Source organism: Pituophis catenifer, unplaced genomic scaffold, assembly GCF_029215685.1.
Source record: "Pituophis catenifer annectens isolate HBS135680 unplaced genomic scaffold, rPitCat1.0.hap2 SCAF_8, whole genome shotgun sequence".
Taxonomy (NCBI): Eukaryota; Metazoa; Chordata; class Lepidosauria; order Squamata; family Colubridae; genus Pituophis; species Pituophis catenifer.
Genome location: NW_027256888.1, coordinates 24,805,475 through 24,824,408, shown reverse-complemented (window position 1 = coordinate 24,824,408; position 18,934 = coordinate 24,805,475). Strand labels below are relative to the sequence as shown.

The following is an 18,934-nucleotide window of genomic DNA, read 5'->3' as shown; positions in this document are numbered from 1 at the left end:
ACTGTCTTTTCAACTCTCCGCTTCCACACTATACGGCCGCCATCACTCTTGGTCTGCCTTAAAGGCCGACTTTTTCTTCATTGGACTTAAGATAGTGGTTCTCAACCTGTGGGTCACGACCCCTTTGGGGGTCGAATGACCCTTTCCCAGGGGTCGTCTAAGACCATCGGAAAACCAGTTCTGGGGCCCCACCCACCCCCCACGTTATTCTTACCTTTTATTTGGCCCCACCCCCAATCTATTGCTGCCTCCTGAGTCCCAGCTGATGGCTAGAAGGAAAAAAAAACTGTTTAAATTCTTGACGCGGGGCTTCAAAGGGCCGCCCTACAGCTGATCAGTGTTAAAAGAAAGCAAATGAGTAGACTGGTGTCTGCAAAAATAAATGGGTAGACCCAGTGGTGGGATTCTACTTCGGTAGAACCGGTTGTTAAGTACTTAAGTAATTAAGCCAGTGGTTCCCAAAGTGGGCGGTACCATGCCTTAGGGGGTGGTAAGAGGCAAGGGGGGGCGGCAGGGGGGCGCTAGAGGCAAAAGGGGGTGACGGGGGCGCTAAGTGGCAAGGAGGGTGGCCCCGACCCTTTGCCTCATAGCAGTTACCTCCTTGCAAGCGAACAGCAAGAAAAAACAACTCATTTCAGCTTCAGCATAGGCTAATTAGCCCATTTATTAGATCTGCCTCCCGACTCTCAGCTGATTTGCTCTCAGCTGTTTTGCACAGGGCTCTGCTGCTTGCTGCAAAGAGCTAAATTGCTGGAGCAGACTTTTTTTCTCCTTATGCAAATCAAGCTGAAAACGAAACTGGAAGTAAAGCAGGCTTTGGCTGTTACGTTAGAAAATTAGGCAGTGGCAGATTTATTTTCTTTTTCCTTACCAAAAAAGGTAGGTGCAAACAATGGGAAATTTAGAGCAAAAGAGGAGAGTTCAAGATTTTAAAACACAAAAGAAAAAAAGCTCTATTTAACTAGGGAATTGTAATAATTGAGATAGTAGTAATTGTATATTGTGTTGAAAGCAGAAATGGTTAAGTTGTGGTTTGGAGGAATATATGGAGGAAATTATTTGGTTTATTATTATTGGTAAATATAATTAATTGATTTGTGAGAAATTGGATGGCATGAAAATAATTGAAATATTCATGTTCATATTGATTAATATACAAAAAAGATAGTTTTATAACTAATTGATTTATATTGAAATGTTGAATTTATATTAAACAACTGTAATATTACATAATTAACCAATGTGAGGATGGATTTAAAAATAGATGACAATGGGAAGGGGTATAATATAGAATAGAAGGGAAAAATTGAATTTGATTAAGATTAGAGATGAGGATGAAGGGTGATATTGGTTTTTTTAAAAAAAATAGATGAGGAATAAATATGGCAAAAAGGAAATATAGAAATTGTAAATTTAATTGAAATGACTAAACACTTTAAATTTGTGAACCAAATACTCTGTTCAAAGAAAATACATTGTATGTTTGTAGGTGTGTTTCTAATTATTGCTATTTATTCATATTTGTTCTCTTTTATTCTTTAAAGTTTAACAATTCATTCTTTATCTTAATATCTTTATATTTGTTTGGGGTTGGCTTTCTTCCCTTTCATCTTTTTTATTGTACAGCAATCTTTCTCCTCAAACCTACCACCTCTCTCTTTTCTTTCCTTCTTACTTTCTCTCCCCTCTTCTTCTCCTCCCTACTTCTTCTTCCTTTCTCCTTCTCCTCCACTCTTCCTTACCCTCCCTCCTACTCTAATTTCCCTTCCCTTCCTTCATCCCTCTCTATTGCTGTATCCTTTTATGCATATGGACTACTCAGAGGGCTGAAAAAGTTATTTTTGACTGGTCCTCGCACTTTTGACCAGTCCTCGAAATTACAACTGTCCTCACATTTTACGTTTTTCTCCCTATCTTGTCACCATGGTGAAGAGAAGCAGTTGTGAAATGAGTGACATGGTTAAGAATGCTACAATGGTCATAAATGATGACCAGTCATAAGTACGATGACCGATCAAAAGTGCAAGGACCTGTCAGAAATCACTTTTTTCAGCCCTCTGGGTAGTCCTTTTGTGCATATGGACTACTCAGAGGCCGAAACAGTTATTTTTGACTGGTCCTCACACTTTTGACCAGTCCTCGAACTTATGACTGTCTTCACATTTTATGTTTTTCTCCCTATCTTGTCACCATGGTGAAGAGAAGCAATTGTGAAATGAGTGACATGGTTGTTAAGAATGCTGCACGGGCATAAATGTGACAATGGTCATAAGTGTGAGGACCAGGCAAAAGTGTCAGAAATGACTTTTTTCAGCCCTCTGAGTAGTCCCTATACACATAATCATGGCCACCCGGTCACATGACCAGCTAGCCACGCCCACCCAGTCACATGACATCCAAGCCACGCCCATAGAACCGGTAGTAAAAAAATTTAGAACCCATCCCTGGTTGGGGGTCACCACAACATGAGGAACTGTATTAAAGGGTTGCGGCATTAGGAAGGTTGAGAACCACTGACTTAAGAGGTTTGTCTTTATCCTCCCAGTCGATTGCTTTTCGTCTGTGGTCTTCAGACCTTCCCCTTTTGTTTCTCGATCTCTAGGGGATTGGAACTGCCCATAAAGAGCTCCAAGCGAAGAATATTCGGGATTTCAGGGACAACATTTCATTCCCTCTCCCGCTTCGTGAAGACATCACCCCCGGAGGTCTCTCCCATTGCTTCTTGTTCCAATCATTGCTTCTTGTCTTGCCTTCTGGTGCTCTGGAAAATAGATTGACTCCCTCTTCTTTGTAGCAGCCTCTCAAATATTGGAACACAGCTATCATGTCACCCGTAGTCTTTCTTTTCACTAGACTAGACATACCCAATTCCTGCAGCAGCTCTTCATGTTTTAGCTTCCAGCCCCTTAATCATCTTTGTTGCTCTTCTTGACACACTTTCCAGAGTTTCAGTGTCTTTTTTATGTTGTGATAAACAAAACTGGAAGCAGTATACCAAGTCTTACCAAGGTTATAAAATGGTACTAACACTACACATGATCTTGATTCTATCCCTGTATTAATGAAGCCTAGAATTGCACTGACTTTTTGGTGGCCACAGTATACAACTGGCTCATATTTAAGATATATTTAATATTGATTGCTTTATGTAAATATGTATTAAATATTTAATAGATATTTAAGATTTTTTTAAAAAATCAATTCCAGTTCTTACCAGGTACTGAAAAGATTTTCAATCAGAACAATGTGCCTATGCCACCATCACCTTTCGCTTCCCAAACCAGAAATAAGTTGTTTGTGCCTCATATTACACAGGTGAAAGAGAAACAGTTTGAAGCTAAACCATATACCATATTTTTCGCACTATAAGACGCACCTGACCATAAGATGCACCTATGTTTAGAGGAGGAAAAAAAAATGAATATGGAGCACCGTTTCACTGTGAATATGGAGCAGCGAATATGGAGCAGCAGTGTATGAGGGCAGGAGGCAGAGCCTGAGGGGTCCACAGATAGGTGTTCTCTCATGTGGCAGCTCTGCCTATTGACTTCTGCACTGCGGAAAAGAGACAGAAGAGGTGGGCTATGACAAAGACAGAAGAGGCGGGGTTCAGCACTGTAAAAGGACCCAGCTGCCGTGGCCCATATTTTTCGCTCCATATGTCTTTTGGAGCGAAAAATACAGTAATTTGATTATCCTAGATAAATCGCATTTTTTCCTGTATTCAAAATGCATTTTTTCCTGGATTCAAAATGATTTTAATGTAATTTTTCTTATGCCATATTAATCACTTCAGATCTTCAAAGAATAAAAGTACAGATGAATTTAAAGCGCTATAATATTGAAGTAAATTTCATAAATGCTAAATTACTTCTCTTTCTGATTTCATTAGCCTGAAGAACTCTTCTACCAAAATGCAGACAAGGCTGTCGCACTACATTTACAGAACAGGTAATTTTGCATTAACCATAATATTCAAGGGCTGAAAGTTAATGCTGCCAATGTTTTAAATTACCAACAGATGGCAGTACTGTGCAAGAAGCTGCAATATGTTCTTTAGCATCTATTCTTTCACTTCACTTGATGGGAGGTTGCTGTGAGAAAAGGAAATCTAGCTATGGTTGAATTTTTGATTGCTGGAGGATCCCTTCCAATTGAAAATCACTTTCAAATGCAGATTGTTTATGATGTTACTAGGCCAAAAAATATAAAGATAGTGAACCAGGAAGAATTGAGATGTGTGATCAAGAATAAACTGGTTGACCTGTGACAACAATCATTCCAATTCTTTTAATCAGTAGTTTCTGGGTCGTAATAATAATGAGTTCATATTGTATAAACTGTCAGGGTGCTGCAAAGAAATTCCTCACTTCATTCTTGCAGTGTGACAACTGCTGTAAATTTCAATTCTTGAAACTTCTTTCCTTTCCTATCTTTCCTTCTTTCCTTCTTTCTTTATCAGTTCCTGATAAAGGACAATTGGCACATACTATGTGAAAAGAGTTCAGGAACTGATAAAGGACAATTGGCACATACTATGTGAAAAGAGTTCAGGAACTGATAAAGGACAATTGGCACATACTATGTGAAAAGAGTTCAGGAACTGATAAAGGACAATTGGCACATCAAAGGGAAATTGCTGTCAAGCTTGACTTTCAAAGGAATATGGCGGTGGCATTACTGATATTCTTCAATATCAGAAGAGTTGTGCAAAATGGTCCCTTACATGCAGGACAGAAGTTGCAAGAACTGAAATTTACAGCAGTTGTCACACTGCAAGAATGAAAGTGAGGAATTTCTTTGTAGCACCCTGACAACAATATGAACTCATCATTACGACCCAGAAACTACTGATTAAAAGAGTTGGAATGGACCTTGTAAGTCATCTAGTCCAACCCTCCAAAGCAGGAGACATACACCATTTCTGACAAATGGCAAGTTCAATCTCTTCTTGAAAGCCTCCAGTAATTAAACTCCCATAACTTCTGAAGGCAAACTGTTTCATTGGTTGATTGCGCTCACTGTCAGAAAATTTCTGATTTCTAGGTTGAATCTCTCCTTGATCAGTTTCCATCGATTATTCTTTGTCTGGCCTTCGGGTCCTTTGGAAAATAGCTTGACCCTCTCCTCTCTGTGGTAGCCCCTCAAATATTGCAGCACTGCTATCATGTCTCCTAGTCCTTCTCTTCACTAGACTAGCCATGCCCAATTCCTGTAACCGTTCTTCATATGTTTAGTCTCCAGTCCCTTAATCATCCTGGTTGCTCTTCTCTGCACTTTTTCTAGAGTCTCAACATCTCAACATCTAGTGTGGTGACCAAAACTGGATGTAATATTCTAGGTGTGGTCTTACTAAGGCTTTATAGAGTGGTATTAGTACCTCACTTGATCATGATCGTATCCCTCTGTTAATGCAACGTAGGATTGCATTGACTTTTTTGGCTGCCGCTGCACACTACTGACTCATATTTAACTGGGTGTCCACTAAGACTCCAAAATCCCTCTCACAGTTACTGCTATTAAGCCTGGTTTCACCCAGTCTATATGTGTACTTTGGTTTTTCTTGCCTAAGTGTAAGACTTTATTTTTCTCTATATTGAATTTCATTTTGTTAGATAGGGCCCAGTGTTCAAGTGTATCAAGATCTGTCTGGATCTTGAGCTTATCATCTAGGGTGTTAACTATTCCTGCCAGTTTAGTATCATCTGCAAATTTGGTAAATTCTCCTTCTATTCCCTCATCTAAGTCATTTATGAAGATATTGAAGAGTACTGGACCTATGACAGAACCTTGTGGTACACCTGCTTACTTCCCTCCATGTAGACATAGACCCATTTAGGACTACTTGTTGAGTATAGTTTGTCAGCCAGTTACGAAAACATCTGGTGATGATGCTATCTGTCCCACTTTTTTCTAGCTTACCAAGAAGTAGGTTATAGTCTATTTTGTCAAATCCCTTGCTGAAGTCTAAGACTATTATGTCCACAGTATTTTGCTGGTCTACTAATTTAGTCACTATGTTGAAGAATGAAATAAGATTGGTTTGGCATGATCTGTTTTTAACAAACCTGTGCTGACTGCTAGTTACTTTACTCGTTTCTAGATGTTGGCAAATTTGGGGTTTTTTATTATCTTTTCCAGGATCTTCCCGGGTACTGATTGGTCTGTAGTTTCCTGGGTCTGTTTTTTTTCCCCCTTTTTTTGAAGATGGGAACCATATCAGCTCTTTTCCAGTCCTCTAGTAGTTCCCTGGTGCTCCAGGATTTTTGAAAGATGTGGTACAATGGTTCTGAGATGACATCTGCCAGCTCCTTTAGAACTCTGGGATGTAATCCATCAGGTCCTGGTGATTTGTATTCATCAAGATCAGAGAGATGTCTTACTATTTTTTGCTTATTTTAACTTTTATTTGTAGTCTGTCTTTTAAAATTATGTTTTGTAGGTTGGGCTATAGTTTCTTTTTGTGTGAAAACCGATGCAAAGAATGAGTTGAGCAGCTCTGCTTTCTATTTGCTGCTTGTTTTACTTCCTTGCTGTCTTCTCTCTCTAGTGGACCAACTGCTTCCTTGATTTTTTTCTTGTTATTTATATTTTGGAAGAAACTTTTTTTTTTTATCTTTGAGTTTTGTTGCAAGTCTTTGTTCATTCTGAGCCTTTGCTTTCCTGACTTCATCTTTGCAGATTCTGGCTATCTGCTGAAATTCTGCCTTAGTTGTGTGTTTCTCTCTTTCCATTTTTTGTACTTGTCCTTTTTTTCTTTCAATTTGTCAAATAAACCTTTCTGCAGCCATGCTGGTTTCTTCTTGGATTTCTTGTTTTTCTTTTTCAGTGGTATTGTGCTGGTCTAATAAAATTAGTACATGCCACAGATATCTAAATAAACTTCAAGCCTTGATGATCCACACCCCTACCTCCTATTTTTTTAAAAAAATCTTACTATCAGTGAGCAATCATGTGCCTTGGCCATGCCAAAGCAATGCAAAAACACCAAAGGTGCTTTTTCAAGAGGAAACTGGACTTTCTGGATACCAAGAAAGGACCTTTGGGACATCCATGACCTGGATGACTGAAGAATCCCCATAGATAAGAGACTTCTGTGCTCAGTGAACTGACAAAGCACCCTTTCACACCCAGGAGAAGCAATCCTTAGATCCATTTGCACCATTTAAAGATACCAGCTGGTCTCATTCACCTCACAAGATATCCTAAGGAAATCATCCAGATTTAAGGAAAGATCACATGCCCCCAGAAAGGCAGTAAAAATATCAGTGCCAAGCTTGTATCCTGCCTCTTGAAAGTACATCCCAAAAGGACAGTGCCAGGAACCATTAAAGCAATGTAAAAAAGCTTAAAACAACCCTTCTCCTTTAAGAAAGTCAAGCCCCTAATATCAGCAAAGAAAAAAAAAGAAAACCTCTGGAGAAGCTCAAGCGACAGTAAGTCTGGGCGTACTGCCAAAAACCTTTAGCTGTTACAATGTAATAAGGATTAACTGGAAAGGCAGTTTCTGTAAGCAGGGCAATAAAGATAAGGATTAGGCTAGAAACAACACCAGAATGTTTCCTTCCTGTCTTCCTTACAGGATTAGTCCTGTAAAGTGGGGGGGGGGGATTCTTCCAACAACTGGTTCTCCGAACTGCTCAGTTCGGAGTTTACCACAGATTTTTAAAAGGGAAAAATGTCCAATTTAGAATTTTGAGATTGTAGCAGATCATTTAAAATTTCAAATTTAGGGGGAAAAGTATAGCTAAAAATTTAAAGTTCTAGCACTTAAAAAATTTCTAGTTAAGGATTTAAAATTTTATAGTTCAAAATTGTCTAGTTTAAAATTTTAAAGTTTTAGCAGATCATTTAAATTATAAAATTTTTAAATTTTCAGTGTTGAGTGGGCTTAGGTGCAAGGTTTCTTCTTAGCCTGTAATGGAATGTTCTATAATTATCCCTTTCCTCTCTGCCTTCTTATGATCCTTTCCCTCCCTGCCTTCTTGTGGGCTTTATTTATTTCTTCCTTCTCTGCCTTTATATGTTCCGTACTTGCTCTTGTCTACTCGCCTTTAATTTTTTTTTGCCGTGTGTCCTGTGTTGTCTTTTTATTCTCTCTTCCTACTTGCTTTTCTCCTGCCACTACCAGGTATTCAGCTCTCCTTGCTTTTCTCAGTTCATGGGGTTGCCCCACCCCTCATCTGTTGGTCTGCCATGCTGTTCTGTTGCCATCTGCAGTCACCGTTCACTGGTCCGCTGTGCTGCAATGCTCCACCACCACCAACAGCCTCTGGTTCCACCGTTGCTCTACCATCGCTTTCCATGTTGCTCTCTACGTTGCTCTCAGGATCTGGTTCGCTGTGCTGCCCTTTCTTCTGGCTCTCCTTTCTTTTGCGCTGCTGCTGCTCTTTGCTCCTCAGCCACATGGCTCCTGTTTGCTGGTCCATCACGTCAGCATGCTGCTTCTCCCAGCAAACAGGACTGCCTGGATGACCTACACTAAGCTCACCTCTCCTCTCCACAGCTGGCTCTCCTCCTCCTCCTCCCTGCTCTACTCTCTCACCGGCTCACCTTTTTGTTCTCTGCCGGTCGTTGTTTTGCCATCAGTCAGCTAGCCTATCTGCCCCATGGATGATTTTCCTCCCTGCTCCACAGCTGGCCCCGCTCACTCACCAGCTTGCCTCCTTGTTGTCTGCCAGATCGTTTTGTCTCTCCGCTCACCTCACTTCAAATTGTAGTACCGGTCCATGCCATATCATCACAAAGAGAGGTGAAAAATTTAACATCCAGGCTTCAGCAGAAAAACTCAAAGCTATAATTCCTTAGGAAACAGATGATATTATTTTCTTGAACTTGGCAGCACTGTCAGCTCAGAGTACTACTGTCAGGTCTGCCATCTTCAGCTTCTTCACTTCGGTGGCATCCTGCCATAAATCACAAGAAAATGGAGGGAAGGAATTTAGGGAAGTAATGCTTAGGCATGGGAAAGGGAAGACAAATGGGAGGGGGGGAGATAAAGTGTCAAACCAGAATAAGCCAGCTGCCATGGATTCTTGGCCTGGGAACAGAATGCAAAACTACATCAAGAAGTGCCAAGCATCAAAGTGGTTCCCAAAACATCAAAAAGAAATACTATTGGACACTGGTGAACTGATCAAGGAGGAGGGCCAGGGAAAGGGGAAAAGTGTAACCTTTCCACAGGAATACTAGCTTTACTTTTGCTGCAACAGCTTAACTTCAGTAAAAGAACCTATCACTTCAAACAAATGGAGTTGAGGGTTTTTCTTTCCTAAATGTCTAAGTTGGGGCAGGTCTGACATAATGCTAAATCTGCAATAACGGTCAACCTGGAGACATACCTTTACCATGGGGACTATGAACAGAATGTCGGTGCAAGAGAATGAACAGGAGATGGAAGCTTGGGGGGAGACCACATCAAAATTTATTTATTTGTATTTATTTATTTGTTCAACTTGTATGCCGCCTTTCTCCGAAGACTCAAGAGATCTCCTAAACAGAGATCACCCCAAGTGGCTAGGGGAGGCAGAAGGCTGCAATGACCAGTCAAAATCCCAATGGTTACTGGCAGTAAGAAGGGCGATTGGGAGGAGACTCTCTAGAGCATGGATTTCAAACTCGTGGCGTCACATTGCTGTCATGTGACGTATCGCTACATTTTTCCCTTCACGGAGCTGGAGTGGGCATGGCCTGTGTGTGACACATCAGGCCTATGGGCCAGCAGTTTGACACTCCTGCTCTAGAGTGACCTCCACTTGGAGAACCAGAGGAAGTTGCTGGAGGGAACCCCTGAAGATGAGGACGAAGCGGCACAAGGTGAACTAGACCGTGACAGCATGCTCATTGAACAGGCTATTGAATTCCTGAAGGGTGCCTTCAACAACCTCCAAGCACATGAAGTTCTAGCTCAGTTGGCACCACTGTCAGGGTTCTGACAACTGACGCTGACAACCACCACCTGTTGAACCAGGGCAGGGACAGGAAGACAATGGTGCAGCTACACCCATCGCTATGGTTGCTATGGTACCTACTCCAAATCCAGTTCCAGCACAGCAGCTGGCACCAGCTTTGATGGGCCAGCCACTGCCACAGGCCTGGGCCACTCCATCAAGGAGGAGAGAGTGCAGACCACAGGCTTTGGGGATGTGATTCAGTGGAGACCCAAAGCATTTGGTGTTCTTCTTAACCCAAGTGTGAACCTACATGCAGGAGTTTGTGGGTGACCTACTGACCGAAGGGGTCAAGGTATCAAGTGTGACCCTAGCAGTGGAGGGGAATGCCATAGAGTAGATGGTTGCCCTCTACAATGATGTTGCCCTGGAGTTGCATGTCAGTCGGTTCACGGCAGCCCTCCAGAAGTAATTCAAAGACCCCCTCACTGATTGGAAGGCCAAGTCAAGAATTAAGATAAACCAAAGTCAGCAACCCATTTTTGCCTACAACCAAACATTTTGCAGCTTGCCATGCAGATTAGCTGATTGGCCACAAGATACACTGATAATCTTTCCAAAATAAGCTGAATGATGTGTATAATACTTGCATTTCCTGCGCACCCTCTATGGGTGGTATGTCATAGTCAAAGAAGTTGAAATCAAGCTAGCCCGATCCTGCAATTGCCCCAACCTTAGAGGTCCCTCCTGGCAGAGAGAGAACCCCCAAAACCAGGAGGACGGTATCAAAGCCCACACCACCACTCCACTGGATGCTTCAAATGCAGAAAAGAGCAGCCAATTGCCAAGCATCACGCCCAATGTAAAAGGCCACTACTGGACCCACAAAGAAAACCGGAAAAGCAACCTCGAGGATTTGTGAGACAGCCCTAGAAGGAGTGGAGGTTGTTGAGTGCACTCCATCACCTGAGTTATGAGAACTCTGACAGCATCAACCAGGAGCCCGGTGGGGAGTAACACCGACACAGATGATGACCCCTTGGTAAGTCAACCCGTGATACTCCTTATAGAACTGATGGTGCCTTCTTCAGAGCATAGGGAGAACCTGTTTGCCCTCCTAGATTTGGGCTGCACCAGATGCCTGCTCAACCCTGGCTTAGTCAAGAAACTGGGTCTGCAGCTAAGGAACTTAAAATACCCAAAGCTTTCTGCCAGTTGGATGGGTCAGTAGCAGGAGGGGCACCCATGACATTTGTCACTGAACTGATAGAGATGAGGATGGGGCCCCATGAAGAAACCCTAAGGTTTATTGTGCCCCATGCATGGAGAGATCCTTTGTATTAGGACCGGCATGGCTCCTGAAATGGAACCTCTATGTAAATTGGAGGAGGAGGAGGATATTAAAGATTCATGAAAAACATCCGAGGGAGAGCACAAAAGAAAACTGTTCTGTACTGAATCTGTAGTACAGTGGACTAATGCACTGTGATTAACAACTGCTGCTTGCAATTACTGCAAGTTCAAATCTCACCAGGCTCAAGGTTGACTCAGCCTTCCATCCTTTCAAAGGTAGGTGAAATGAGGACCCAGATTGTGGGGCAATAAGCTGACTTTGTATAAACATACAAAAGTATGAAGGCTATTGCTTAACGCATTGTAAGCCGCCCTGAGTCTCCAGAGAAGGGCAGCATATAAATTAAAGAAAAAAAAAACCTGGCCAAACTCAGCCTCAGAATTAGAATAGAGCAGGAAGGTTTTCTAGTCCAGCCCCCTGTTCAAGCAGGAGATCCTATACCATTTCAGACAAATGACTGTCCAGTCTCTCCTTAAAAACCTCCAGTGATGAAGCAACCCACAATGTCTGAAAGCAAGCTGTTCCACTGCTTAATTGTCCTGCTAGGAAGTTTCTCCTCATGCCAGTAGGCAGGAATGCAAAGAAGGAAATCGGAGCTAACAATGGGAGTCCCCCAAAAGAAACCTCATGGGAAAGGGAAGACAAAAGAGAGAGGGAGACAAGCTGACAAGAACCAGAGGTGTCAAATCGGAATAAGCCAACCACCAAGGATACATGGCCTGGGAAGAGAATGCGAAACTACATTGAGGGGTGCCAAGCATCAAAGCATTTCCCAAAACATCAAAAAGGAATACTATTGGGTACTGGTGAATTGGTTAAGGAGGACAAGCCAGGGAAAGGGAGTAGTGTAAACTTTGTGTAGGAATACTCAGATCTAGCTTTACTTTCACTGCAACTGCTTAACTTTAGTAAAAGAACTTATCATTTCAACCAAATGGTGTTGAGGGTTTTTCTTTCCTAAAAGTCTAAATCAGAGCAAGTCTGATAACTACATTGCAACACTTAAAACAATATTTCACGTTACTTTTGAAACAATTAAACAGAGTTTGTAAACACACGGAGATTTTGCTGCAACATGACATATTTCATACATCGCAAACTACCTAAGACACAGTTGTGTGGTTGGATTTCATTGTCTTATCATATGTACCCTACAGATTTGGTGTCATGTAACCTTCATCTTTCCCCAAAATTTAAGGAATAGGTTTATAATGTTGACACAAATGAAAAGATGGAAAGGACTTCAGAAGACAAATATTGAATCCTGTTCTCACCTAGTTCCCTAATTGAAGTGACAAATCCTGGTATTGCTGTCTCATTTTTTTTTCCATTATGAAAATTGACTTCAAATATTATTATTAAAATGTGAGGTTTATATTACATTTCAAAAATGGTAAGTAACTAAACTGTAGCATTTCCAGTACCTTTTCAGAAATCAAACATATTTTATATAGAGAAGCCAGAAATCACATTTCTAATGTAGTTTATTTAGCTATTTGGTTTACCAAGGCAATATGCCACTCCAATTGAAAATGATTCTTACTAGCTCATTCTTGATATTCTGCATCAAAAAGTTGCAGAAAACTCTCAGAATTTCAAATCAGATTTAACATTTCCCCAAAAAATTATATATACAGGCTTGAGAAGATACTAAAAGAAAAAATCATGGAATGGCGGCCAAACCACTTGACACGTTGGAACAGATACTGTACCTCTGCCCTCCGGCAGTTCTTGCCTCTGTTGGAGAAACATCAAGGCAAAGAGATAGAAGACTATCATCAGGCAGAATTACAAAAACAACTTGGAGATTACAGGGTATGGATAAGAATTTTTATTCCTGAAAAGCATTTTAGATACTTGATAGCTGTGATGCGGCAGCCACAATGAGGCTATAGAGGAGTGTTTTTCAAACTTAGTAACCTTAAGATGTGCAGGTTTCAAAGTGTGCTGGCTGGGGTATTTTGGGAAATTGAAGTCCACACATCTTGAAGTTGCCAAGTTTGAAAAATACTGCCCTAGAGGTATTCAGAAACACACACACACACACTCCATGGGAAGATATTTCCCATTTAAGAGGATTTGGTTTCTTAGACTTAGGAGCAGTTTAACTTTAATCTTAGTTTCAACTGGAAGGAAAGTATTGCTTTGGAGGGTTCTCTTTAAATCCTTTAACTAATAAAAGGGAAGAGCCAAGTCAGCTTTGATTTAGCACATTCTGTTCTAAATCAGTTCATTGACTTGCCTAGCTAGAGCTTATAAAGGGAAAAATACCCCACTACATTCCTGGGCATGATTACAACCTTCCTTTGCACTATTACTCGTGCATAAGAAATGGGGTGTACAATTTAGATTTTTTCCCCCAAAATGACAAAGTGAGAATGGGCGTTGGTTCTTACCTGATACGCCCTTTCTCACTCTAGAGGAAACAGCAGTCAGGAATGGGTTAACTCTGTTAGCTGATGGACTGAGTCTGCAAAATTGTTACATGCCTCTTCCTGTTGCTTGCCAGCTTTTTGACGAAGGCGTTGACACAGACTGACTTGTTGAGCTGTGAAGAAAAAAAGAAGAAAGTCCTACCCTCCCCAACCCCAGGGCCAGATGACCTGAACACGGGCGGGGCTGACTGCTGTTTCCTTTAGAGTGAGAAAGGGCGTATCAGGTAAGAATCAACGCCCATTCTCCACCAGGAAGGAAACAGCAGTCAGGAATGGGACATACCAAAGCCACATGTCCTATTGGGAGGGAGAAGTCCGGGTCTGTGGTTCCTGATCTGAAAGAACCCTCTATAGAACCCGTCTGCCAAATGTCGCCTCAGCCAAGGCAAAAGCATCCAATTTGTAATGACGAACAAAAGGAGAAGGGGAAGACCAAGTGGCTGCCCTGCAAACCTCCTCCAGTGAAGCCTGGATAGCCCAGGCTGCTGAAATAGCTGCACTTTGGGTAGAATGGGCTGTGATGCGTCGAGGAACAGAGAGCGCCTGGGCCTCATACGCTATAGAAATACACGCCCTAATCCATCTACCCAAGGTAGAGGATGAAACTCTGCCACCGAGAGAAGCCGGTTGAAATGAGACAAAAAGAGACTCCGTCTTCCTTAGAGGAGAAGTCCGTTTAGGATAGATGCGGAGAGCCCTCCGAACATCTAAGGTACGCCAAATACGCTCCAAACGGTGTGAAGGAGTAGGACAAAAATTTGGCAGAACTAACTCTTGAGCCCTATGAAACCACGTGTTGATCTTGGGAAGAAACGTAGGGTCCAGGCATAAAACCACCCTGTCCGCGTGGAAAACACAAAGGTCTCCTCGAATGGACAGAGCCACCAGCTCAGATATTTGCCAAGCAGAAGTGATGGCTACCAAAAATGCTACCTTATATAGCATTTTTAAATCTAACTTCCCAAAGAGGTTCAAAGGGACCTCGGGTGAGGTCTGTTAAGACCTTGTTCAAGTCCCATGAAGGGAACCAGTGAACCACAAGAGGCCGGAGATTAATCACCCCCTGGAGGAACTGACGAACCACTGGATTTTTGGACAGCGATTCCCGGTTTCCACATGACAGAATGGAAGAAAGAGCTGCCACCTCTCTCCGAAGGGTATTGGGAGCCAGACCAGCCTCTAAACCTTTCTGCAGAAAATCCAATATGTGAGTCACAGAAACTTCAGTGGGAACCAGACCCCCTTTTTTGCACCAAGTACAAAAGGCCCTCCAAGTAGCATTATAAATTCGCTTGGTGAAATCCCTGTGGGAAGCTTGGATAGTAGCAGTGACCCCGGGAGAAAAATTGTCAGCCCTCAGGAGGCTCCGCTCAAGCGCCAAGCGGTCAGTTGGAGCCACTGAGGGTTTGGATGAACCAATGCCCCCTGGGAGAGGGAGATCCTGTCCCACAGCAGCTGCCAGGGGTGATCACTGATAGAGTCACAAGATCTGCAAACTACGGCCTCCTGGGCCAATGAGGGGCCAGAAGTACAACCTCCGCCTCCTCTTCCAGAATCTTCCAGATTACCCTGGGGATCAAGGGAAGAGGAGGAAAGGCATACAGGAGTCCTGATGGCCAGGGACTCTGCAGCGTGTCCACAGTTTCCGCCCCCTAGCTTGGAAAATGGGAGAAGAACCTTGGTACTTGATGGTTGTCCAATGTGGCGAACAAATCAACCACTGACCAGCCGAAACGTGCTGACAGCTCCTGGAAGAGAGACAGGTCCAATGCCACTCCGCCTGATCTATTGCTGTCCAACTGAGCAGTCCGCCTGGATATTTGCCACTCCTGAAATGTGGTCCACCCAGATGGAAGCTAGATGAGACTCTGCCCAGAGAATCAGCTGCTCGGCCACTTGCATGAGAGACAGGGACCGTGTCCCCCCTTGGCAATTTATGTGGGCCTTGGCAGCCACGTTGTCCATCAGAACTAAAATGTCCTTCCCCGACACCAGATCTGTGAAACTCTGGAGTGCCAGGTGAACAGCTTGTAGCTCCAACTAGTTGATGTTGTGTGTCAGATCTTCCGGGGACCACTGACCCTGAGTATTGTGTGAGCTGAGGTGGCCTCCCCATCCGAAGAGGCTGGCATTTGTCAGGATGATGCATTGAGGCTCCCAGAACCTGCAACCTTGGACAATGGCGTCCGACCTCCACCAAGAGAGGGACACCAGCATCACTGGCAGAACCACCATACGTGTAAGAGACGTGCTGTGGTGGGACCGTTGGAACGGAAGTAGGTACCACTGCAGAGCCCTGCTGTGGACATGGGCCCAAGGAATGATGCCGAAGCATGAGACCATCTTTCCCAACAGTTGAGAGAGAAGAAACAGGAATGATGTACAATCCTCCAAGACGTGGATTACTAGTTCCTTCAGACTGGCCTTGACGCCACCATGTTGATTATTGCCCCTAGGTGGAGCAAGCAAGTTTTTGGGATCAGATGGCTTTTGGCTCTGTTGACGGAAAACCTGTGGTCATGAAGAACCTGAATTGTGACCCTCAGGTCCTGCCAGGCCTGGGATTCTGAACTGGACTAGTTGAGGATGTCGTCCAGATAAAACTGTATCTGAACCGTGAAGGTCTGGAGATGACCTACCAGGGCAGTCATCAGTTTGGTAAACACCCTCGGAGCAGAGGACAGGCCGAAGGGCAGCGCCTGGTACTGATAATGTTTCCCCGCATAGTGAAACTGGAGGAATTTCCTGAACCCTAGATGGATGGGGACATGCAGGTAAGCCTGCGGTAAATAACATACTGGTTCAAGGACTTGAGATCGAGAATCGCCCTCCAGCCTTCCGAGGACTTCTGCACCAGGAACAGCCAGGAATAAAATCCCTAACCGTGTTCCACCACCAGAACTGGTTAAAAGGCCTGAATGTCCAATAAGTGTTTGATGGCTGATTCCATAAGATGCCTTCTGGCCTGTTGTGACCCAGGCCCACGTAGTTAATGTTAAATGCAAAACAGTTCCAAAAAACAAACATTTTATTAAAACAGCTGAGAATTAACTCATTCTCAGCTTATTCCAAATTAAATGAAAGCAGTTCTCAAAATACATTCCGTTTATCTCTGACCTTGGGATAATTAGGCAAACTGCCAAAGGCTTTTCTTGGCAACAGTTCAGGAAAAGAAGACGCTGACAAGAAAGAAATACATCCAAACACGAAGCAAATCTAAATGGTTGTTTTCCGGCAAAGAGGCCAAGAGCCATTGCTGGTCTTTTAAACTTTATGGGAGGGGCCAATTATCTCTTGGCCCTACTCCCGAGTCATCCTCTCTGCTTTAGCTGCTCCTGCCTTCTGGCAGCTCTTCTCATACGTGCACTAGGAACAGGAGGAGCCTGTTCCTCTGCCTCTCTACTGTCAGCCTCTGGAGGCTCCGAAGTCCGCGCATCACTCCCCGATGGCCCTGGCCCCATTTCTGCCTCCGATGCAGAGCTCTCATCCGGGCCTTCTCCAGCCTCCAGGACTGGCCCATATTCTTCCTCAGCCTCATCACTGTCCAACTCCGTTGCCAGCTCTGCAGGCTGCTGGCAGACCACAACATGGCCCGATTGTGAGACACGGGACAGCAGACAAAAATCCTTGGGGGGCTGGTGAGGAACTCCAGGGAGAGGCCCGACCTTACCGTCTCCCTGACCCAAGAGTCCGATGTGAAATCTTCCCACTGGTTGGCAAAGAGAGCCAGCCAGACCCCTATGGGAGGATCGGATGAGCAGTCATTTGTCGTCGATAGGAGTGACTCCTCCCACCCCAAAAGGGAGGATAACGCTGCCCCTGCCTGCTCTGTCTGTCCTGACTGTGGCCCTATCTGACAGAAAAGGGTCTCTGCAAACGTTGTCCCCCAAGACCACTTTCCACTCCTCAAAAGGAAAAAGGACAAAAATAAGGCCCTGGGTAGGCCTCCACCCATCTGGTCAAATTAGGCATAATCTTGTGTTTGTCTTGAGACTCCACAAGAATGGGGTCAAGAGCGTCTCCAAATAATTTATCCTCTTTATACGGGGAAGAAGCCAAACACCACTTGGTCCTAGCATTGGCCTGCCACTGGCGAAGCCACAGGAGGCAATGAGCCATAATAGCAGAGCCAATGGCTTTGGCTGAGAAGTGAGATGCAGTTAGTGTCACATCAGCAGAAAATTCCACTACCGCCATGATCTTGTTGATATCTTGGTGTGAGCGGGTATCAGTGACTGGCAGATGGCCCTGCAATTGACATAACCAGAGCAATGAAGCCGTATTGAAAAAGAATGCAGAAGTCGCCTTAGCTGACCATGCCAAAGCCTGATGACTCTTGACCAGAGCTTGTTCGGATCTCTTATCCTTCGGATGCAGGTGTTCCTCTGGAGGACCTGGTAATGAGGCCTGTGACGACAGTGCTATCACGGGAGGGTCAACTACTGGAACCTGTAAAAATTTAGTCATTTATTTATTTATTATTTATTAATTAAATTTCTATACCGCCCTTCTCCAAATAGGACTCAGGGTGGTGCACAGCCAAGGTAAAAACAGAGCATACAAAATTTAAAAACAGTATTAAAATAATTAAATATTTGGCCGTAAATTAAAACAACCCAATTTAAAATCAATTTAAAATTTAACTCAAGCCAGCCCAGCTAGTTGAAATAAATAGGTTTTCAGGGCCCGACGAAAAATCCGGAGGTCTGTTATTGTACGTAACTCTGGGGGAAGGTTGTTCCAGAGGGTGGGCGCCGTCACAGAGAAGGCTCTCCCCCTGTGGGTCACCAGCCGACATTGTCTGGCGGATGGCACCCTGAGGAGGCCCACTCTGTGCGAGCGTACTGGCCGGTGGGAGGCTATTGGTGGCAGAAGGCGGTCTCGTAAGTACCCCGGCCCTAAGCCATGGAGCGCTTTAAAGGTGGTCACCAACACCTTGAAGCGCACCCGGAAGTCCACCGGAAGCCAGTGCAGCTCGCGCAGGAGAGGTGTCACATGGGAGCGCCTCGTCGCCCCCATAATCCCCCGCGCGGCCGCATTCTGGACCAGCTGGAGCCTCCGGGTGCACCCCAGGGGGAGCCCCATGTAGAGAGCGTTGCAGTAGTCCAGGCGGGAAGTGACTAGTGCCTGAGTGACTGTGCGTAGAGAGTCCCGATCTAGAAAGGGACGTAACTGGCGTATCAGGCGAACCTGATAAAAAGCCCCCCTGGCCACGGCCGTCAAATGATCTTCTAAAGACAGCCGTGTGTCCAGGA

The 18,934-nt window shown here is 43.9% G+C and overlaps 1 protein-coding gene across 1 annotated transcript in view; it reads left to right on the top strand.

Annotated features, from left to right (window-relative positions):
• Nucleotides 1-18,934, top strand: part of CC2D2A (coiled-coil and C2 domain containing 2A) — a 270,839-nt gene that overhangs the window by 236,439 nt on the left and 15,466 nt on the right. Inside the window, exons 32-33 of the mRNA XM_070948913.1 lie at nt 3,893-3,951; nt 12,882-13,059. Of these exons, the coding sequence (XP_070805014.1) occupies nt 3,893-3,951; nt 12,882-13,059 (237 nt within the window). The remainder of the gene's footprint in view (nt 1-3,892; nt 3,952-12,881; nt 13,060-18,934) is intronic.